General features: G+C 49.5%; 1 protein-coding gene across 2 annotated transcripts in view; it reads right to left on the minus strand.

Moving 5' to 3' along the window:
- Positions 1 to 1,581: 1,581 nt before the first annotated feature.
- ALG9 (ALG9 alpha-1,2-mannosyltransferase) overlaps positions 1,582 to 18,268 on the minus strand; it is a 30,391-nt gene continuing 13,704 nt past the window's right edge. Inside the window, exons 13-15 of one of the 2 annotated variants that reach the window (XM_035346106.1) lie at positions 17,977 to 18,106; positions 11,543 to 11,673; positions 1,582 to 2,665 (exon numbers count right to left, since the gene is read on the minus strand). In XM_035346106.1, the coding sequence (XP_035201997.1) occupies positions 2,542 to 2,665; positions 11,543 to 11,673; positions 17,977 to 18,106 (385 nt within the window). In that variant the 3' untranslated portion in view covers positions 1,582 to 2,541. The remainder of the gene's footprint in view (positions 2,666 to 11,542; positions 11,674 to 17,976; positions 18,107 to 18,268) is intronic. The other variant, XR_004756001.1, reaches the window with a different exon arrangement.

Genomic DNA, 18,268 nt, shown 5'->3' on the forward strand with positions numbered 1-18,268 from the left:
TACTTTGCCACCACAAAAAGCCCTTTGTCCCAGCACAGGAAAAGACAAAGGTGGGGAAAATCAAACCAAGGCTGCCTGCACGACACGGATGTGCCACCCAGCAGGTCCGGCCGCAGCTCCCCTCACTGCCCGAGGCAGCTGGAGGCCGGGAATCCAGCCGAGGCAGGCCAGCAACGTGTGGTTTGACCCTTTCCCCACGAGGTCGCAAGCCACAAGATTCCATTTTTTTTAATAGAGGTCATAAATTGGCGGTCCCAAACCTGCCTCCTCACAGCGAGATCATAAACTTGCTTTAAGGGGGTCGAAGACAAAGGAAAAATGGAAGCCCCTCCCCACAAGGTAACAAAACCGGGCAAGCAAACTACAAAATACCTTTAAATTGTATTTTTTTGGGGGGGAGGGGGCTGCAGCTCCACCTTTTGGCACAAAGCAGTTTGCATCCACCTCTGCATTCAGCAAGCAAGAAACAGAATCCAGCCACAGCAGCCTGGGAGGCAGTTCTTGCAGCCTGTCCCCCCCAGATGCGGGGAGCTGCAGCATTTCCTACCAGAAATCTCACCTCTGGCTCAGTGTTTTCACGTTAACCACGAGCTCGTGGGCTACAGCAACATGGAACAGTCACACAAAGGGCACCAGAGAGGGGTGCAACTGCTTTTTAACCACGTTTGTTTCTTTATTCGATTTAAGGTCAGAGATTAGCAAGGGGGGAGGCAACAAACAGGGCAAAGGTTTTGGCTTTGATTCACCGCTGGAGGAGCCCTGTTCCACACACACAAACTGTATGAGGGGTAGAGGCGGCTGGAGGGAGGTGAGGGAAGCCCGTGAACACAGACACCACAATGTTGACCTGAAACGTGACTCTGGCCTCCCAGCCCAACTCTCCCAGGACTCCAGTTGCTTGGCAGAAATCCTCGAAGCTTCAGGTTTGACTCTTACGAGGGGCGATACTACCGCAGGTAAATCCTGCCTCTGAGAAGGGCCAAGACTTACACGTCACAAATGTTCCCTAAGCCTTCAAAGGTTGGAATCAGATGTCACAAATGGTTCCCTAAGCCATCAAAGGTTAACTTCAGAGTCTCGGCTTTGAACTGTTCCTCCATTCAGTGAGGGCACAAGGGGAGAGAACGGCGTTCTCCATGCTGTAATCAGACAACACGGTGCAGTTTGCTCTTACCGTGTAAAAGCCGTTTCCAACAGAGAACGTCACTGAAAACCTTTCTGCTAACAAAACGCAGAGGATTCAGAGTGCCTCTCCCTACATTTCCCAATTTCTCTTACAACCTGCCCTTCCCACCTGCTCAGATGTCAGCCTGCAGACGGGCCACAGAGCTGCCCAGCGCCGCGTTCTGCAGCTGGCCTGATGCCTTCCTCGGGGGCACACGCTCTGCTGTGTGCACACCCACCTCTCCGCTTCCTCACCCACCTGCTCTGGCTCTTTGTCACCGCACACGCAGCCCCGTCTGATCAGTCACAGCGAGGTACGGAGCTTGTGCAGCCGTTTGCAAAGGGAGCTTCCCCTCTGCTCCATCTCATCCCTGCACAGCTCCAAGGATGTGGGTGAAAACGACTCCGTTCAGCTCGTTACACTGTTTTTAAAATGAAGATGTAATTACACGCAGCATTCCTCCGAAGCATATTGGACCAATGGAACAAACACGCAAACACTTGGTAGCTTTAGGAAACAGGATTGCAAAAAATAAAACCAACCTTTCTCCTCTTCTCTGCCTGTTCCCAGAGATTTTAAGATGTAGAACTGAAAGCATGTTATAGGTATCTTTAAAAAATGATAAATAACAAACAAACACGCTGTGTTTCATAGCATCAGATATAACAAAGACATCCCAGTCCCATTAAAACAGACAATGAGCTCAATTCCCAAGTTTGTGGTGGCTTTTTTTCCCCAAAAGCACAAGTTTTTTCTTCAAAGGATCCCCTGGACAGAGCAACTTCCCACTGCTGCTCCATGGCACAGACTACTTCATTCCTCAAGACTCAGTGCGTTTCACAGTTAAGCGTCTTTCAAGTGTTTTCTTCCTTCCTTTTTGTTCCAAACAATTTTTTTTAAAAGATCTGCTGTCGGAAAAAAAAAATCCCTGGGAGAAAGCGAGCAGAGCAGTACTTAAACAGCCACGGACTAGAGAAACAGAGAGGGAGCAGAGCCAGATTTTCCCAATGCCAGATTGCAACCCGGAGCAGAACCTCACACCGTCATTCCTTTTTATTTTCCATCTTTCTCTTCTCTGGTGTAACAGATAATAATACAGGGAGTAGCACAGATAATATGTCTGTAGGTGGCTGCTGGATTTTCAGACTGGTTCTGAACCGTTCTGTGTAGGCAGAGCAGAGACCTGACACTGAGAACTGAAAGCAGATGATGCACCCTTCTTACAGCTGGAAGCTTGCAGAGCAAAATCACTTCGTGGGAAATCTTTATTAGTGAACCTTACAAGCGCAATCTTTCAGAAAAGAAACTGAAGAATGCTTAGGTAGCTGTCCAAGAGCGTCAGCACATGCTTTTGGTTTTGTTACCCAGGTGTGCTCCTAGCCTCCCATTTTTTTCCTCGTTTGCTTCGACCTCCGGGATTTCAGAATCGTGTAGTTGGCGTACCGTGTGTACCTTTCTGAGAGGAGAGGAATGTAGAATGCACGCAGCAGCTTTGAGGACCTGAAACCAGAAAGGAAAAAACAAATCATCCTTAAAGTGCTCATTAGCCAACACGTTCAAACCGATACAAAAGAGGCCTTGCAAAAGGTCTGGGTTGGTGAGTCAGTGATGCAAGGGATGTCAAGGGTACAAGCACACAGAGCCCAGTCCTGTTTTCGTCTCGTTGGTGGGACCAAAGCTGGTTTGTGACAGAATCACCAGCTGGAATCACCACCGTTCTTCAGCCTGCCCACTGTTCATTCCAGTGGGATCAAGGAGGAGAGCTCAGGAAGGTGTTGTAATATCAAAGAGCAGGCAGCGAAGCCCTGCGGGCCTTTGGTATCCTACAGCTAGGCAGGCTCCCATTCCTCAGGGCACGTCACAACGGTGAACGATAGCTGCATTTACCTCCTGGCATCTCTCTTCTATCCAATCCTTCTGGTCACCTATTCCTCCACACCTGACGGGCAGAAAGCCAGGGACAGGTACCGGGACTCTGCAGTTTTGCTCCTGTGCTGATCTTCTGCTGAGGGTACTGAATGAACGGGGACGGACTGCCTTAAGGCCTACGAGGCGTTTTGCTGCCAGCATTCCCTCGGTGCCCTGCTCGTGCTGGGAGCTGGCATTTCGCAGCACTGTGCAACAACGGGGCCAATGGAGTGCTCAAGCAGGAGGGCCTAATGGCTGTATCCAATTAGGACCTTTTGTTTGATTGGTAATTGCTGGAGCTGTGCTAGTTGAGTACATTTTAAATGCATGCATTCTTTTACTGAGCAAAGTACTACTAAAAGCCAGGCCTAAGTGTGAAGTGGAAAAGCAATCTGATTTCCTCCATCAGCATCAAACCCTGCAAGATTTCAACTTTTGAGCAACGTACTGAAATCATGGCTGCACAGAGCCTTCCTTCCTCGGCATTCAAGCTTATCTCCTTATCTCTTTGAGGTCAGCTTGTTGGTATGTCTGCTAAGGCTTGATAGTTCACGTCTCACTCCATCTACACAGAGCTTGCAAAAGCAGCAGCAGCACTCAGATCTGATCTGCAGCACGCCAAGCGGTCCGGGATGGGATGCAGACCCAGCACGTAGTCGCTGCTCACTGTAATTCACACTGCTTTGCTGGTCACACAGCCAAGGTTCTGGACTCGCAATTTAAATCAAGCTTTCAGAAGAAAGATGAATTGTGTTTTGTCTGCTTATTGTGAGGCAGCACTGGATTTCTGTCAAAAATGCAGTCTAAAAAACAATGGCAGGAACTGCCCCCGTGAACTACGTCTCCCAGGAGGCTCCCAGGGTCCTAGGACACCCTTACTGCAACGCATCTGAGAACAAGCAGCTCCTGATCTCCTGCAACTTGGAGTAAAAAAACGTCCAGAAGTCTGGCGCTATCTCCTTGCACTGGCACAGCAGCACCTCGTACCAGGGCCCTGTTACCCGAGGTGCCCCACAACACACAGGTGAGCTGAAGTGCTCCCTCGCGATGCAGTGACAGAGGGAGCAGCGTCCGTCCCACGCTGGAGAGGGGAAACGGAGACAGAAAGTACTGTCTACCTGCAGAGGAACTCTGAATTCCCCAAATTCCCAAGTGCCACCTCTAATTGTCTGCCTCCTTTCAACATGCCGGATCCTCCGTAAGCCTGGTTTGTGCCAAACGCTCAGCTGGTACTTCAGGATGCAGGAATGGTGAGTGCTTCACTCTGTGAAGGGGCTAAATAACGTCACTGAGCTTTTTGTTCTTCACATTGGAATGCACCCAGCAAAGTCCCACAATAGAAGAATTACTAGAAATGGTCGCTCTGAATTCCTGAGGTGCTAGAATTGAGAACATGTTCACAACAATCTCTTAGTGGCAAATAACTAGGCAGAAGATGGTAATTTCAGTGTATGCTGAACAAGGAACATTTTTTGCAGCTGTCGTTTCCTTGTCCCTGGAAATTGGAGGTCAGCCCTCCCTCCAGTCGCTAAAAGCAAAGGCCTCCCTTCGAAAATGAGCGCTTGCATTTTGTGCTCCAGCTCTGGTGGCTATTGATGACCACGATGGCATTGCTGGACCTGTTCTGGCATCTCCTCCTCTGAGCCTGACAACCCACCACTGCTGCTCCCCGGGAATGGTATTTCACTTCAATTCCCTTCGCAAAGATAAAGAGGCAAGCAGGTGCGTGATGCTTAGGATGCTGTTTAAAACAAGGAAAATTAAAAACAAGGAAGAAGATCAGCTTGTGCTGCCTTACAAGGAAGGGGGGAAAATGGAGCACGATTTCCCGGAGCTCCGAGTTTGTGCTTGGGCTGAAATTCAGTAATTGTCAACGGGCTCCCCAGGGACGTGGTCACCACACCAAGCCCGTCGGACTTTAAGCAGCGTTTGGACCTTGCATTTACTCACACGGTCGGAATTTTTGGGTAGACCTGTGTGGTGCCAGGAGCTGGACTCAATGATCCTTATGGGTTCTGACCAAGTCGGGATGTTCTACGATGGATTCTATGATTCTGTGGTAACCCCAACATACCTGCCCGCAGTGCTAGGCTCAGCCTTTGTTAAGCAGCAGCTTTGTCACCACAAAGAGACGCGGGACGCAAGCACGAGGCAGGGCTCTCTGCTGCTGGTACCTGCAGCGTCGCCGAGCCCTGGCAGCCTTGCTTCCAGTCCCGAGCAGCAGAGACACCAGCAGCCACGAAGCCGTGAGACACCTTTCAAGTCAGGCAGGGAATCTTTACCTCCTGTCACCTCCCTTCATCAGGCTGAGCAACCTTAGCCAACAGATGGCACATGGAAGGGGCCGGGATGACAGATGACGGTGAATATATATAATACTCCATTTGCATTTGCTTCTAAATTTGTCCCCCAGAGACCGTGAGCCTGGAGCCTTAATCAGCAGAGAGCTCACAGCAACACGTTGGTAGCAGGATGAAGTCCGTGAGCGCTCCAAGGGGCGCTCACTCCTGGAACATTGCTGCAAGGCTCTGCCAGGGCGGGCTCCAGCTCAGAGCCAGGCAGCAGGCAAATTCCTCCCAGTTCTGGCTGAAACACGGCAGGATTGGGGTTCTTTTTGTTTGTTTCTAGGGAAACAACTGCTGCATCACCCAGAGCAGGCTCCAGGTAGGACAGAGGCGCACAGCACGCAGTGGGCCCAGCAGAACTGGAACCACGGCGGTATTTGGTGCTGAGCAGGTTTCTGGGAGCTGCCTGCTGGACTTCAGGCGAACCCACCTCAACATTCTGCTCTGACACCAGGCGATGCTCTTCTGGAAAGGATGCAAGGACCAAGTGAAGACAATCATGTCACCCCTCCCAAAAAGACTGACGAGGAATGGAAGCTGTTGGGAACACCTAGCGGTGCTGGAGGCTCTTCCCAACTGCAGAGGAAGAACATCTCATACCCTGAACTTCTCACCCCAGATAATTTAGGAAGAAACTTGACAAGGAAGAAGAGAAGGGAATAGCAGAAAGAATAGGCAGGAGAAAACTGAACCTGTGCCACACAGGCATGCCCTAGTACCTTCTGGCTATGGGCATACGCAGGAAGTTCACGATCAAAGCACTCTGAGAACCCGTTAACATTTGCACTTCCTCTAGGTGGTAAATTTTGTACCAACTGTGCACCCAACAAGCAATCTAGCTGCTTAGAAAACAAGAGCAGGGAAACCATTTCATGTAAGGAGGAGGAAAGCACCATTAAAGGGAATGAGACGGTCTCCTATCAAACCAGGGTAATGATATTCTAGCACAAGGTGACTGAATCATTAATCTTGCACTGAGATATATTTTTTTTTTTATGATGGAAAACCCAAGGGTGAGAACACAAGCGTTTGGAGGAAGCACACGGCTCAGCCTAAAGAGCTGGAAAATATGTGCTCCTCAGCAGGGAGCTGTAATATATTTCCCCTTTTTCTGTGCCAGATTTGGAGTGCTCAGCCAATATAGAATTAAATGGACCTGGACAAAGCAGCTTCCTGAGGAGCATAATTAGCTGGTGGCTTGGAGTGCTCTCTAATTCAATTAGCAGCACCATTTATCAGAGCCAGCTGAGATTTACATTTGCACTTGCTGACGTCAATGGGAGACTCGCAGCGAGTCCCAGAAGCCTCCAGTTCAGCAGGAGTGAATTGAGCTGCGAGGGTCATTTATTTTCAAAGAACAAGGGCTATAGGGTTTGGGGTTGATTTTTTGTTTGTTTTGTTTAAACGCTCCTTGCTCTGCAGCCGCTGAGCTGCAGACCTGAAATCTCCCCTCGCCGCTCCCCTCCCAGCTCGGTTCCAAGCGCCACTTCTCTCCTCCCTTTTATTAAAAAAAAAGCTGTGTTTTCATAGTGCTTTTGCACTTACTTCATAGGTAGCAGGGGGCACTTCCAAATCATTGTGTGGAAGCAGGTGCCGGATTGAAGACATGCGTCATTCCGCTGAGCTGGCGCGGGAGGAGGCAGGGGGAAGGCACATGCTCAGAAATGCGAGCAGCCGAGATCGTTACCGGCAGCTCCTGAGCCATCTTCACTCACTCTGCCCCCAGCGCTGTGTCAGGCCCTGCGAAGAGCTCTCCCCACAGACCCACCGGCTCAGGGATCCTTGCAGCTCAGCAGTTTCCAGCACCTAACACTTGGTTACGACTGCGTTACTGCTGCTCTCCTTTAGCCAAGCTACCCAGACTGATTTCTCAGGTCTGTAAGACAGCACCACCTCCATGTGCTATCCCAAATGAAAATTCAGCAAGACACCAAAGGGGTTTTGCTGGGATTTCCATACCTACCCTGCCATCAGGCTCCCTAGTAACTTTCTGGGCTATTGAAGTACTTGTTGCAGCCCTGACACAGCCTCAGGGTATCACGGATGCCCTCAGAGAGCCTTCCAGCTGGATGGAGAAGAGCAGTGGCAACTCTCAGCCTCTTCTCTCTGAGCTCTACGGACAGCAGCAAGCAGAGGAAGGGCTGAGCAGCAGCACGGGGAACAGCTGCAGCCCCAGAGACGTACCGGGAGCACTTGCTGTACCAAGGAAGATTTCCAATCTCAACAAAAGCACAGCAGCTAACGCCTGGCTCTGCAGGGTGAGACAGGCCCTCGCATCGCACCCAATTGCTAGGCAGATCTGTCATTGTCACTAGCTCATCTGTCAGCTGCCAATCTGCGGCACAACTTGTATCATTTCCCCCTGAGAGAACTGCCTGAGCCCCATTATTTTATGCAAGTTCCAATTCAATCCCATTCAGGGGAAAGAAAAAACCAAGCAAACAAGGCTGCCTTATTTTAGAAGCGCTGTGACGCACTCAGCGCAAGGAGCTCGGCAGACCAATTATGAACATTTGCCATGGGAAATCTTTGTAAGAACTCTGCAGCAAAATTCCAATACTGGGATGCAAAACAACGCCGAGGCATTTACCTGCCACTGCTGTTATCAAGCTGAAGCTCCTCAGGCTCATTGGCAGCTGCGGGGGCTAACAAACTTCTGGTCCAGCTGGGGAACTGCGGCACAGGGAGGGTCTGAGAGTCCTGGCCTCAGTCCCAGGAGCACCAGGCTCCGGCTGAGCCCCTTGCTCACACATTCACCTTAGCTTTTTTCCACAGGGCAAATTTTCAGTAGGAACTGAAAATACACATCAGAAAGATTCCCAAGTTGGCAACCAAAAAGAGCCTGACACTTCTCTCAGTCGTGCTGTTACGGATGGCTGGCAAAAGATGCCTCGACCCTTGTCTATACCACCCGATTTTAAATGTGATGCCCTTAAAGACACTGGGTGAAAAGAGGGCGGGTTAGACCTTCCTGGGCTCCTTCCTTCTGCCCTTCATTGCTCCTGGAGTTACCTTGGTGAGCTGGGCACACCGCTAAGCATCTGCCCCGCCGACAGGCCACTGGCTTATTGATCTTCCTCGGGAGGAAGAGGAAATGTGCCAGACAAGCAGGGTGACAAGGCAGGGGACACGCTGCTGGTTCTCTCACCCCTCCGCAGCAGCGATGTCCCCAGGTGAGCCCGTGCCCTTCTCGCCCCCGTCTGCTGGAGCTGCCCCAGCTGCTGACCGCTGGAGGCCTGCTGAAGGCAGAGCACATCACTGCGAGCCGAGCTGCGGGAGCTCGGGAGGTACTGGCAGCAGGGATGGAAATCAGACCCGCTGCTATGGCAACCTGGCCTCCTCCACCGGTGGAGGCTCCGCACTCCCCTCTCCTCCAGCTGTGAGGTGTTGATAAGGAGCAGCACGGAGGGTTTCCATGCGGCAAAAGAACAGAAAAGGAGGAGGCTGGCAGGAGGCACCAGCAGGACCTACCTGCCTCATCTCCTCTTGGAACTTGCTCTGCAAAGCCTCGTCTATCGCAGCCACCCAGCGATGCAGCTGCATCTTTTTTAGGAGGTCGCAGCAGGCGGAGAGATGCCCTTCCCTCCCCACCGCCCCTGGATGACCCCTGCCTTGGTTCTGAGCTCCTGGTGATTGCTTACCCAGGGAGCACGCTGCGCCCTTTCCCCATCCCTGCTGTTCTGCTCTTGCGGCTCGTTGTTACCACCAGCAGCACCCTCTGCAGTTCCAGGATCTGCCTCCCAGCTCCTCACACCGAGCTGCTGCTCCACGGTGAGATTCTGATTTTGCTACAAGCTCTTACTTCCAGTGGTGACAGCCGCGTGGTTAGCCAGCAGAACACATGCAGCTTGGGGAAACCTGGCTTCCAGTTACATGGTCTAACCCCCAGAATCATACATCAAGTCAAAATGATGAGACAGATTTTTACTGCTTAGCTTGGGAACAAGTTCCCAGCCCCAGTCCTGCAGGAAGTCCTTGGACAGCATCTCCCCCTAGAAGCACAGAGCTGCAACACCTCTGCCTCTGTGCTCAGTTCCTGAGCAGCCAGCCAGATGTTTGTGCCTGGCAAGGTGCTGAGTGGGCTGTAAACAGGGGAATTCTTTAATCCTACCCATTTTCCCTAATAAGAAGAGGAGGGAAAAGAAGAAAAAAAAAAAAAAAATCTGAACTGCTCACATGGAAACAGCACTGCAGCAGGAAAGAGCAACAAAGGCTGGGTTCAGTGCTGAGCTACGCGTTTCTCTAGGGTAACTCTTTGCACTCTGGGCAGCATTGCAGGCTGGAACGGGGTCAGGACTGAGATGGCATCAGATGCACAAGCACCTGACAGGAAACATCCCCAGCTAAGTTAGGGATGAACAAAAATTCCTGGTGACAGCAGCAGGTTTGAAATGCCTGTGTTACTCCTGTGGCAAGGCAGCCAACTCCCGGCAAAGGCAGCAGATGCGGTGTCCTGCTGCTTCCAGAAAGGCGCTGGGTTGTGTTCAGCAGGACACAGCCTCTAACGGGATATGAAGCAGATTCAGAAGAGAGCAATGATTTATGTATCGTGAGCTTTCATCAGAAGCTCAGAGGCTACGGGTGGGAGCTGAAGGAGATGTGGTGCAATAACCCAAAACACCCCATGAGACAGACCAACTGCTTCTCTAACAAGTATCAGCTAAGCACAGGAAAAATGAGCAACAGTGGAAAGTGGCCGTGGAAGACACAGGACACACTGGAGAAACCTGTGCGATGTACAGCCACAGCAGAATGCACGCTCAGCTTTCATGAGGCGGGCTGGCACAGCAGCCTTGTACCTCTGAAAGCCCCTCCAGCAAATCGCATTCCCACGGTTGACCCATTTGGAACCGATCCAGTGCCTCTGACTGACTTCAAAGGACTTGAAATTGGGTCCAAACCATCAAGGTTCAGCTGTTGGACACAGGACAGCAAGATAAACCAGCTCTGAAAGCATCAGAACACAGCTTGGAAGCAGAAACGAACGTAGCTCCAGACACAGAGGGGGACAGGCTCTGCAAAGGGAGCCTTCTGCAATCCTCTTATGCAGCTGCCTCTTTTGCCTCATTGGGCGTCATCGGCCACCTCGTTCTCCCTTCCTCAAGCCCTGCTCTACCATAAGAGCAGGTCTCTGGTTCACGAAAAACCATGCCAAGGAAACTTGTTTGTGTCAGCAAGCTGGCAACATCAGCACAACCCCTGGGAGAAGCATATCGTCGCTCCTTCTCACCGCCTGACTGCTTTCACCAGCCCCCACTCCCTGGAGGGGCCCGTTAGGAGGAAGTCGAAGGTCTCGCACAGAAAACAGGAGGGCACTGAACCCTGTGTTCATTTTTGTTGGGTTGTTTGTTTTTTTTTACAGAGACTTTTCCAGTCAAGCTCTCTGTCCTGCCACGAGCTGTATGACCAGAGCTTTAAATGACTAAATAACATCCCTTACAGCTGAGGGTTTGTCTGTACAGGGATGTGTTACAAACACCCCCAGCTGGACAAACTGGATTCCACCCCCAAGCCTGGAGGACAGGGATTTCAACCTCTGCTTCTCACAGGAATTCTCCAAACGCACGCATTACCCAGTGAGCAGCAGAACTAATGAAGAACTGGATTCTGACAGAGGGCTCTTACAGGAATTCTCCGATGTCAAAGCACCTCGATGACTTTTCACTTGCTGAGCCTGCCTCCTGTCTGCCAGCTTCCAGAGAACTTGTAAGGCCGTCTCAAAGACCCAGCTCTTACACCTGCCTATTGGATTTGGCTGAAACAACAGCAGATTCTCAGGTCTGCTGGGAGGAGATGGCCTACACCTTATTCCTTTAAAAAGCAAAACAAAACCCACTACATCAGCAAGAAGCGCATAGGGATGACTCCTTTTAAAAATAATCCTTGCTCCTCACCCTTCCCAGCTTGCTTAACACTCTAAAGCCACCCAGGTAATTAATGCTCTGCGTACAAGTTCGACAAAGGTTCCACTGTAACCAGCAAGCTGCCTCTCCTGGAGAGGGGATTTCAAGCTGGCACTTGCCAATTTGTCTTTCCTCTACAGCTGTAAGCAAATAATTGCAAAAAACGTTCGCTGACAGATCTGCCAGCCCTTCTCATTCCTTCTCAAAGGTGTAAAACGTACCTGGAAGCATCTAGGAATGGCTTGTAGGCAATGGTCACCCACTCTTCTTTGTTCAAGGAATACCTCGGCTCCCTTGGGGTTTCAGCTACTGTGTCCAAGTCCACCAGGTAGTGGCATTTGGAAATGTCAATCTGCAGAAAGAGAAAGACGCCTGGTTATTTCCTGCAGGCTCCTGGTTGCGCGTGCCTATTTACACAAGCTGTTCCTGATCTGTAACAGGGGGTTTCTATTTCAAGCAACAGGGAAAAAGTTTTTTTCAGGATAAATAGTAAAATAATTGTAATGCTTTCAAGTGAAACCCTTAGGCAGGAATAAAAGCCATCGCTGCTGCTCTGGTCATAGGAGGGAAGTCTTGGGCTGCCTGTGTGAGGAAGTACCGCTGCCAGCCCCCTTACCGAAGAACTGTCAGCTCATGGGGGAATTTGAGGCAGTAGAACCAATTCTGCTGGTATTTTGCCTTGTGGATCTCTAAAAAGCTCTTAAGAACTTCTTACAATGCTGACACCACAAGGTCCCCAGGCAGAAGACTTCCCTATCTTTACTGTTAGAAAGGTTTCCTGGCATCTAAAATGAATCTTTTTCCTTCTTAGTTTTTGCCTGTTCCTACTTGTTTTACATCATGACCAAGGACATTTTTTTGCAGTTCTTTTTACATACTTGAGCTCTGTTATCTGAAAACAGCTCGTCTGCTTGACAGCCCTCTCGTACTCACTCTTCCTTCTATAGTCATGTTTTCTACCCCCGGGATCATTCTTGTGGGCCTGCTCTGAAACGTCTCCCGTTAGTCACATCTATCCTGACGGCGAACTGGGCGGCAGCACGCTAACGACGTTCTATACCGAGCAGCAGACCACGAGGCACACACCACGCTGTCTGCAAACACCCTAGCACATGGCTTTCCGGGGTGGGATGCAGCCGCTGATTCATCGCAGCCCTCCATCCCTTCCCGAAGGACCTGTGCGTAGCTGGCTGCGCCTCCTCCCACAGGCGGCCACCTGGTTGGCTTGGCGGCGCACCACTCACGCTGAATTGCATCTTTTTCAGTTGCTTTCTCCAATTTGCCACAATAACTCGGAATTCCAATTCCCACACTAGACCTAATGCGATTTATTTTATATTGCCTATTATTCTTCACCCCCACAAATCACCGATTACTCTAACAAGGACAGGATTTACGGATTCCAGTACATCTTTACGTCTGCTGATTTTCAGCAAAAGCAATCCCCTTCCACAGCTGGTTTTCCAAGCCTTCCTGGGAAGTGGTTTTGCAATCAGATGCACACATTTCCAGAGCATTTAGCTCAGAGCACATACAAACCAGCACGGGTTACCCAATAACTGATCACACGAGCTGCACAACCAGTTAACTGCACAACCCTCACTGTCCTGGTCTTGTCATCTCCTGGCAGGGCTCGAGCAGAATCGGGGAGCGCAAACAGCTCTGGCAGATGAAGCCTCTTGTCTGGCACAAATCCTGCTGGGGTTGAGGCACGAATAACCTGGTTCGTAGCAGCGGTGACCTCGGTGCCCCTCGCAGCAGATGAACATCACACTGCACCTCTTGGACCACGCCGGCCGCTATCAGCGCGGTCATGCCTTTATCAGCTGCCCGTGACGCAAGGAACTGCTTTGCCCTGACCAAATGTTTGGTAACGCTCGGTCAAGCTATGAAAATGTAGTCGAGGAAGCAACATCACAGCAGTAAGCTGTGTGTGACCTCGCAGTTAAACGGGCTGTGGGCATTGTCCTCAGGAGACTCACATTGTGCAATCTGCTCCTTCCTGCAGGGGAAGGGCGCTCTTGGAAACGAGCAGGCTGTGCTACTCCTTTCTTTGGGGCTATGGCCCTCCTAGCTCACAGCCCACTCTTCCTGCCCTGCTCCCCCCACCCCTTACATCTTCCCCTACAGCCACACACGCGAGCTGCTGAGAGGAACACCACCTCTCAGCTACAGAGAAGAGTTGAGCTCCTATCAGGACAAATTTCCTTTTAACAAGAGCCAGCAGATGTGAGAGAAGCTTCACAAAAGGCAGCTCAGCAAGCAGCTCTGTCAAACAGAACCCTCTGCATTACGCCTGAAAGATCTAGAGGGCAGGACAGGTGTGTGAACAAGGGCTGATAGCCTCCCTCGTGAAGACCTAGCTGTCTTCAAGTGACTCCCCAAGTCATTTTCAAGTGCAAACAAGCACTCAGGTACAGCAGCAAGGCTCAGCTTTCCCTGGCATAAGGACTTTCAGCCACTAAAAGCACATTCCACCAGCTCCTGCCCCTGCACTCGGCTGTTTTGCTGGCAGAAGGTTTTGTCAGCGAAGGGTCACGCATCCTCACATCTGGCACTGGCTGAGTTTTCTGCCAGGAGCTTGCAGCACCGACCTCAGGGGCACTAGAAATCAACAGGACTGATGCTTGCCACTATCTTATGCCCTCGTTCCACTTCCAATCAGATTAATCCGGACGTCCCCTCTCAAATGTTTCTTTCTGCGAACTGAGAACACCGAGAACCCTTGGATGCTTTTTTTGGTCTGCGATCCCTCCTCGCAGCACGCCAGCGCTCCTAACTGCCAAAGGGGACTGACAGCTCCCACTTCTGCCACTGGTACGTTATTAAGTGTTGTACATTAAAATGTAGTGGTGTTTTGAAATTTCTGGGAAAAGGCACCAGTGAAGTACAGTACATCCTAGTAATTACTGGTTGTGTCCTTCAGCGAACTGGATATTTCCATTTGGCAGACATGAAGGAACTCAGATACGTCTGTTTAGATATTGAAAGAGACATAACCAAAGCCTTTCCTCAGGTTAAGTGCAACAGAAGACAGAGCATAATTCTTGATTAATAAATAATTGCAACCTAACAATAGTCTCATTAGCTGTGCTGATGTTTCATCCCCGTGGAATGCAAAGGAGAGATGAAAGACTTAACATGGGCATTTTGAAAAATACCGAGTTCCCAACCGCAGCATCTCAGTTTCCAGCTGCCACCAATCCCTGCAGCCAGGGGGACAGAGAGAGCAGAGTGCCAGGCAGCTCCGTGCCACCAAACCCCGCTCCCATTAGATCAGCAAACAACAAGGAACTTGGCAAGCAACTGAAAGGTACGGCCAACCTCCCCCAAACACCCTGCTGCTGCCAAGGGTTTGAACTCCCAAGTGCACGGACAAGAGGACAGCCGCACACTTCTACAGTGCCTCCGCTCCACTCCCAGGTATTAACAAGGACACTGAGCAATCCTCTGATTTTCTGGAGAATTCAGGAGACTGAGCAACCTGTAAAGAGCTTTATTTTTGCTAAGCTAAGAATTTTCATCATGCATCTTAGTGCAAACTGGTTCTAAGGTTGGTTGGTTGTTTTGTTTTCCCTGAAGACAGCAAGAGAAATAAAGTTGTGCTGAATTATTGTCTAAAACCAGGCTCCATGGTCCCAGCATCACCATCAGATCCTGTCAACAGTGCATAAAGAATTGCTCAGCTGGTTACACAAACTCTTGGGCCTTGGTTCAGGGGCCCTGCACAGACTGTAGATTGCAACCTCACCTTTTCCCACACACAGGAGCATCAATGCTCAGGCTAGGGGGAGGTTCTGGCAAGAGCACATCACTGGCATTTGTAAAACGACAGCCTGCTCCCGATTTATTTCTTCCGCAAAGTCTGAGCAACATGGGCTGGTAGAAGGGGAAGACTAAGGACTCCGATCCCTTAAGATGCACATCAAAGGCCGCTTCTACCCACGTCATGTTAAATGCAGGCAGCTGAAACGAACCAAACATTCTCCAGGATGACCACATCTTATTTTGTCTTACTCCCTCAAACTCTTCCTTTAAGGGGTCCCACATTTCACTTCAGCCCGCAAACTTCCTTAGACGTGCTTGCATTCACTCCTCTGAAGCAACTTTGGGGTTTGTTATTACAATTTAAAGGCTGAAAACAATTTAATTAAGTGGATACCAGATGGCTCCGTGGCATCACAACTGAGCAGCAGACGAAGTTACACCATGGGAAACTTCCACCAAGGAAAATATTGAATCCACTTCTTGTGCTGTATCAGAACATTCCAGGCCCTGAGAGAGGTTCCGGCTCATTAGCAAAGGCTCCCAAACCACTAACCAAGTTCTTCCTGTAAGTTACGTAGAATCGCTTGGAGAAAAAAGTAGCTGCCTCCAGCACTAAGACTGATCTCACTTCTTTGGTTCTACATTCCCCCCTTTGAAAGGGCTGGCACCTCCGAGGCTTAGGAATTATCCGACAGGTGAAAGATTTCCTTTCTACCAATGCAAGAAGAAAACAGTACAGGAGGGGACGACATAACCCAGAGACGGAGCTGAGGGCACAGCCTGGTGCTGTACTTCTGCAGCTGCATGTCTGTCACTGGTGGCTGGGTAGGAGTTAGCTGGGCACAATGAGCAAAGACAGGAGCTTCTCTGGTTTACCATGCAAAGTTAACGCTGCTTTGAGCGGAAAGATGTTCTGCTGAGAATGCTCAAATAAAAAAAATACACAGCCAAGCTTCAGGTGGTTCCTGCAGCCCAAAACAAAGGCAAAAGGAATTGGAAAAGAAGCAAAATTAAAGTGGTTAAAAAAAACAACAAAAAAAAAAAAAACACCTTCCTCCAAGTGAGGTTTAACCATTTTAGCTGTTAAACCTAAATCTACTGTCCCTGCCTGGATACCTTTGTAAGAAATAAAACTCCTCCTTAGCAGTTTGAGAGACAGATCCATCTCCCCGGTAGCACAAGCACAAGCTCAGTGCTGTTCAACGTGATTCAGGAAGGAAGAATTGCAAAAACAAGAAGGTCAAATGACTTCCCCCCCAGTGTCCCACAGCGACAGGAACACTCCGATTTACTCCAGTTCTCAAGCAGGGCAGTAATAGATGCTTACAGCTGAAACACTGAGCTCAGCCTCATTTCTGCAAACACTAATTGGTTTTAAGCTGTCCATGGCTCTGACAATTCCTTTGAACCGTTTTCTCCCCTTTAAGGGGCCACCAGACTGACGCTGTTTGTATTTGTTTGCTATGATGGTCCTTTCCAGTGCCTACTCACGTTTTTTTTTCTTAATGTGGGTATGCCTGCAGTCCTTAAAAGCTCCCTTAAACTTGAGGAAAGATCTTGTTTTCCTGCTATTAACAGCTCAGAAGCAAAAGTTTTAAAACTCTGTTTAAAATTCACACGAAGTAGCCAATTTCTAAACACGTCCCGGGCCCTTTCGCTTGCCCGAGAAATACCAGAATTGTCGGGTGACATTAAGGAGCAGCCATGAAACAAAAGTGTATTTTGTTCTGTTAGTCACAGGCTCTGCGCCAGCCAGCTGTCTGTGCTAAAAATACGCCACAGTTTGAAGATTTCGTAAATGAAATGCACTGCGGCAGACAGCGTCTCTCAGGTGGGAACACGCCTCCTTCCCACTTCCAGTAACTACGTAACGGCGCTCCAAGGAAGAGAGCTTTCACTCAGCACGTTGATCCCGGCTTTTACCCACACGGTTGGCTCCTGTCTCAAGAGTATTGCCTTCCAGCCACTTCTCTGAGGAGATCACAAGTGCTCGTACAATGTTTAACAGGCCAAAAATGTGAAAAAAATAATAAAAAAAAGGGCACGTCCATTGTCTTCAGCCAGGATCCACCCTCTAAGGTAAATCAGAGACCCGATGCTCTGAACACAAGTGCTTCCTGGACTCTGGTGGACAAAGCACACCTCTCCAGGTGTGCGGAGGATGAAGAAAGGACCACGCATACGCTGGCCATTCCCCTCGTTCACCCCTGAGGCAAAAAAGGGAAGGATAACTAAATACCTAATATTTACTGTACCGCAAAGAATGTTTAGCACACCGCTAAGATTTAAGCTGCTAAATAATTCCAGAGAAATTAGCTAACAATAATTTGATAAATACTCGTATCCATGCATCATTTTTGTTTAGATAATGCAAGAAAAAGTTGTACCAAGTCAGTAATACCAGTATGCATGAATGGCTTCCACTGAAATCACTGATGCAATTGTTTCCGTCGTTTCCAAAGTAAGTTCCTTCTCCACTGTTGAAAATGATTTATGTATTTATATTTTAAAAGAAAATTACTAAGGAAATGTCAATCCCTGCTCAGTGACAAACGTCTTCTGTTGGGGATTTCAAACTCCTCATTCAGCTCACTTGCCTGTAATCGCAGTAACATCATAACAAGCCCCAAACTGCAGTAACTAGGAAATATTTCTTCTCTTTTTTTTTTTTAACCTCTTCAAATGAAAAATAGGGAGATGAAGTGCAAACAGAAACCAGACTCACACAACCAGGGAACTTTCCAAGTGCTGCGGAGAGCCCGTTTCTGTTCTGTGATGGCACTGACACGGGACAGAAAATGGGGAGATCCAACCACAATTCTAGGCACTGTATTAATATAAATGCTACAGTAAGGTAAGGAAAAGAAAACAGGAATGTCATCCTTACGTATCGAGACGGCTCTTCCTTGTTCTGGTCGTTCATGTCAGTGGGAATGATCCGTGTGGCCATTGGTCCCTTGGCAAAGGGTTTTGGTAACTGGCCCCTGAACTCGGACAGGATAAACTGGAGCTGCCAACTGCAGAGAACAGCGTCAGAAAGCTCGTCAGGAAACTGCAGGAGCTAGTAACAGTTTGCATGGAGAAAACATAAAGCGTAACCCAAGACTTCTCATTCCTGAGGGCAGACAGCACTGCTAGAACTGTGTCACTCCGCAGATTTACGCTACTTTGTGACCAAC

Source organism: Oxyura jamaicensis, chromosome 24 (genome assembly GCF_011077185.1).
Source record: "Oxyura jamaicensis isolate SHBP4307 breed ruddy duck chromosome 24, BPBGC_Ojam_1.0, whole genome shotgun sequence".
NCBI lineage: Eukaryota > Metazoa > Chordata > Aves > Anseriformes > Anatidae > Oxyura > Oxyura jamaicensis.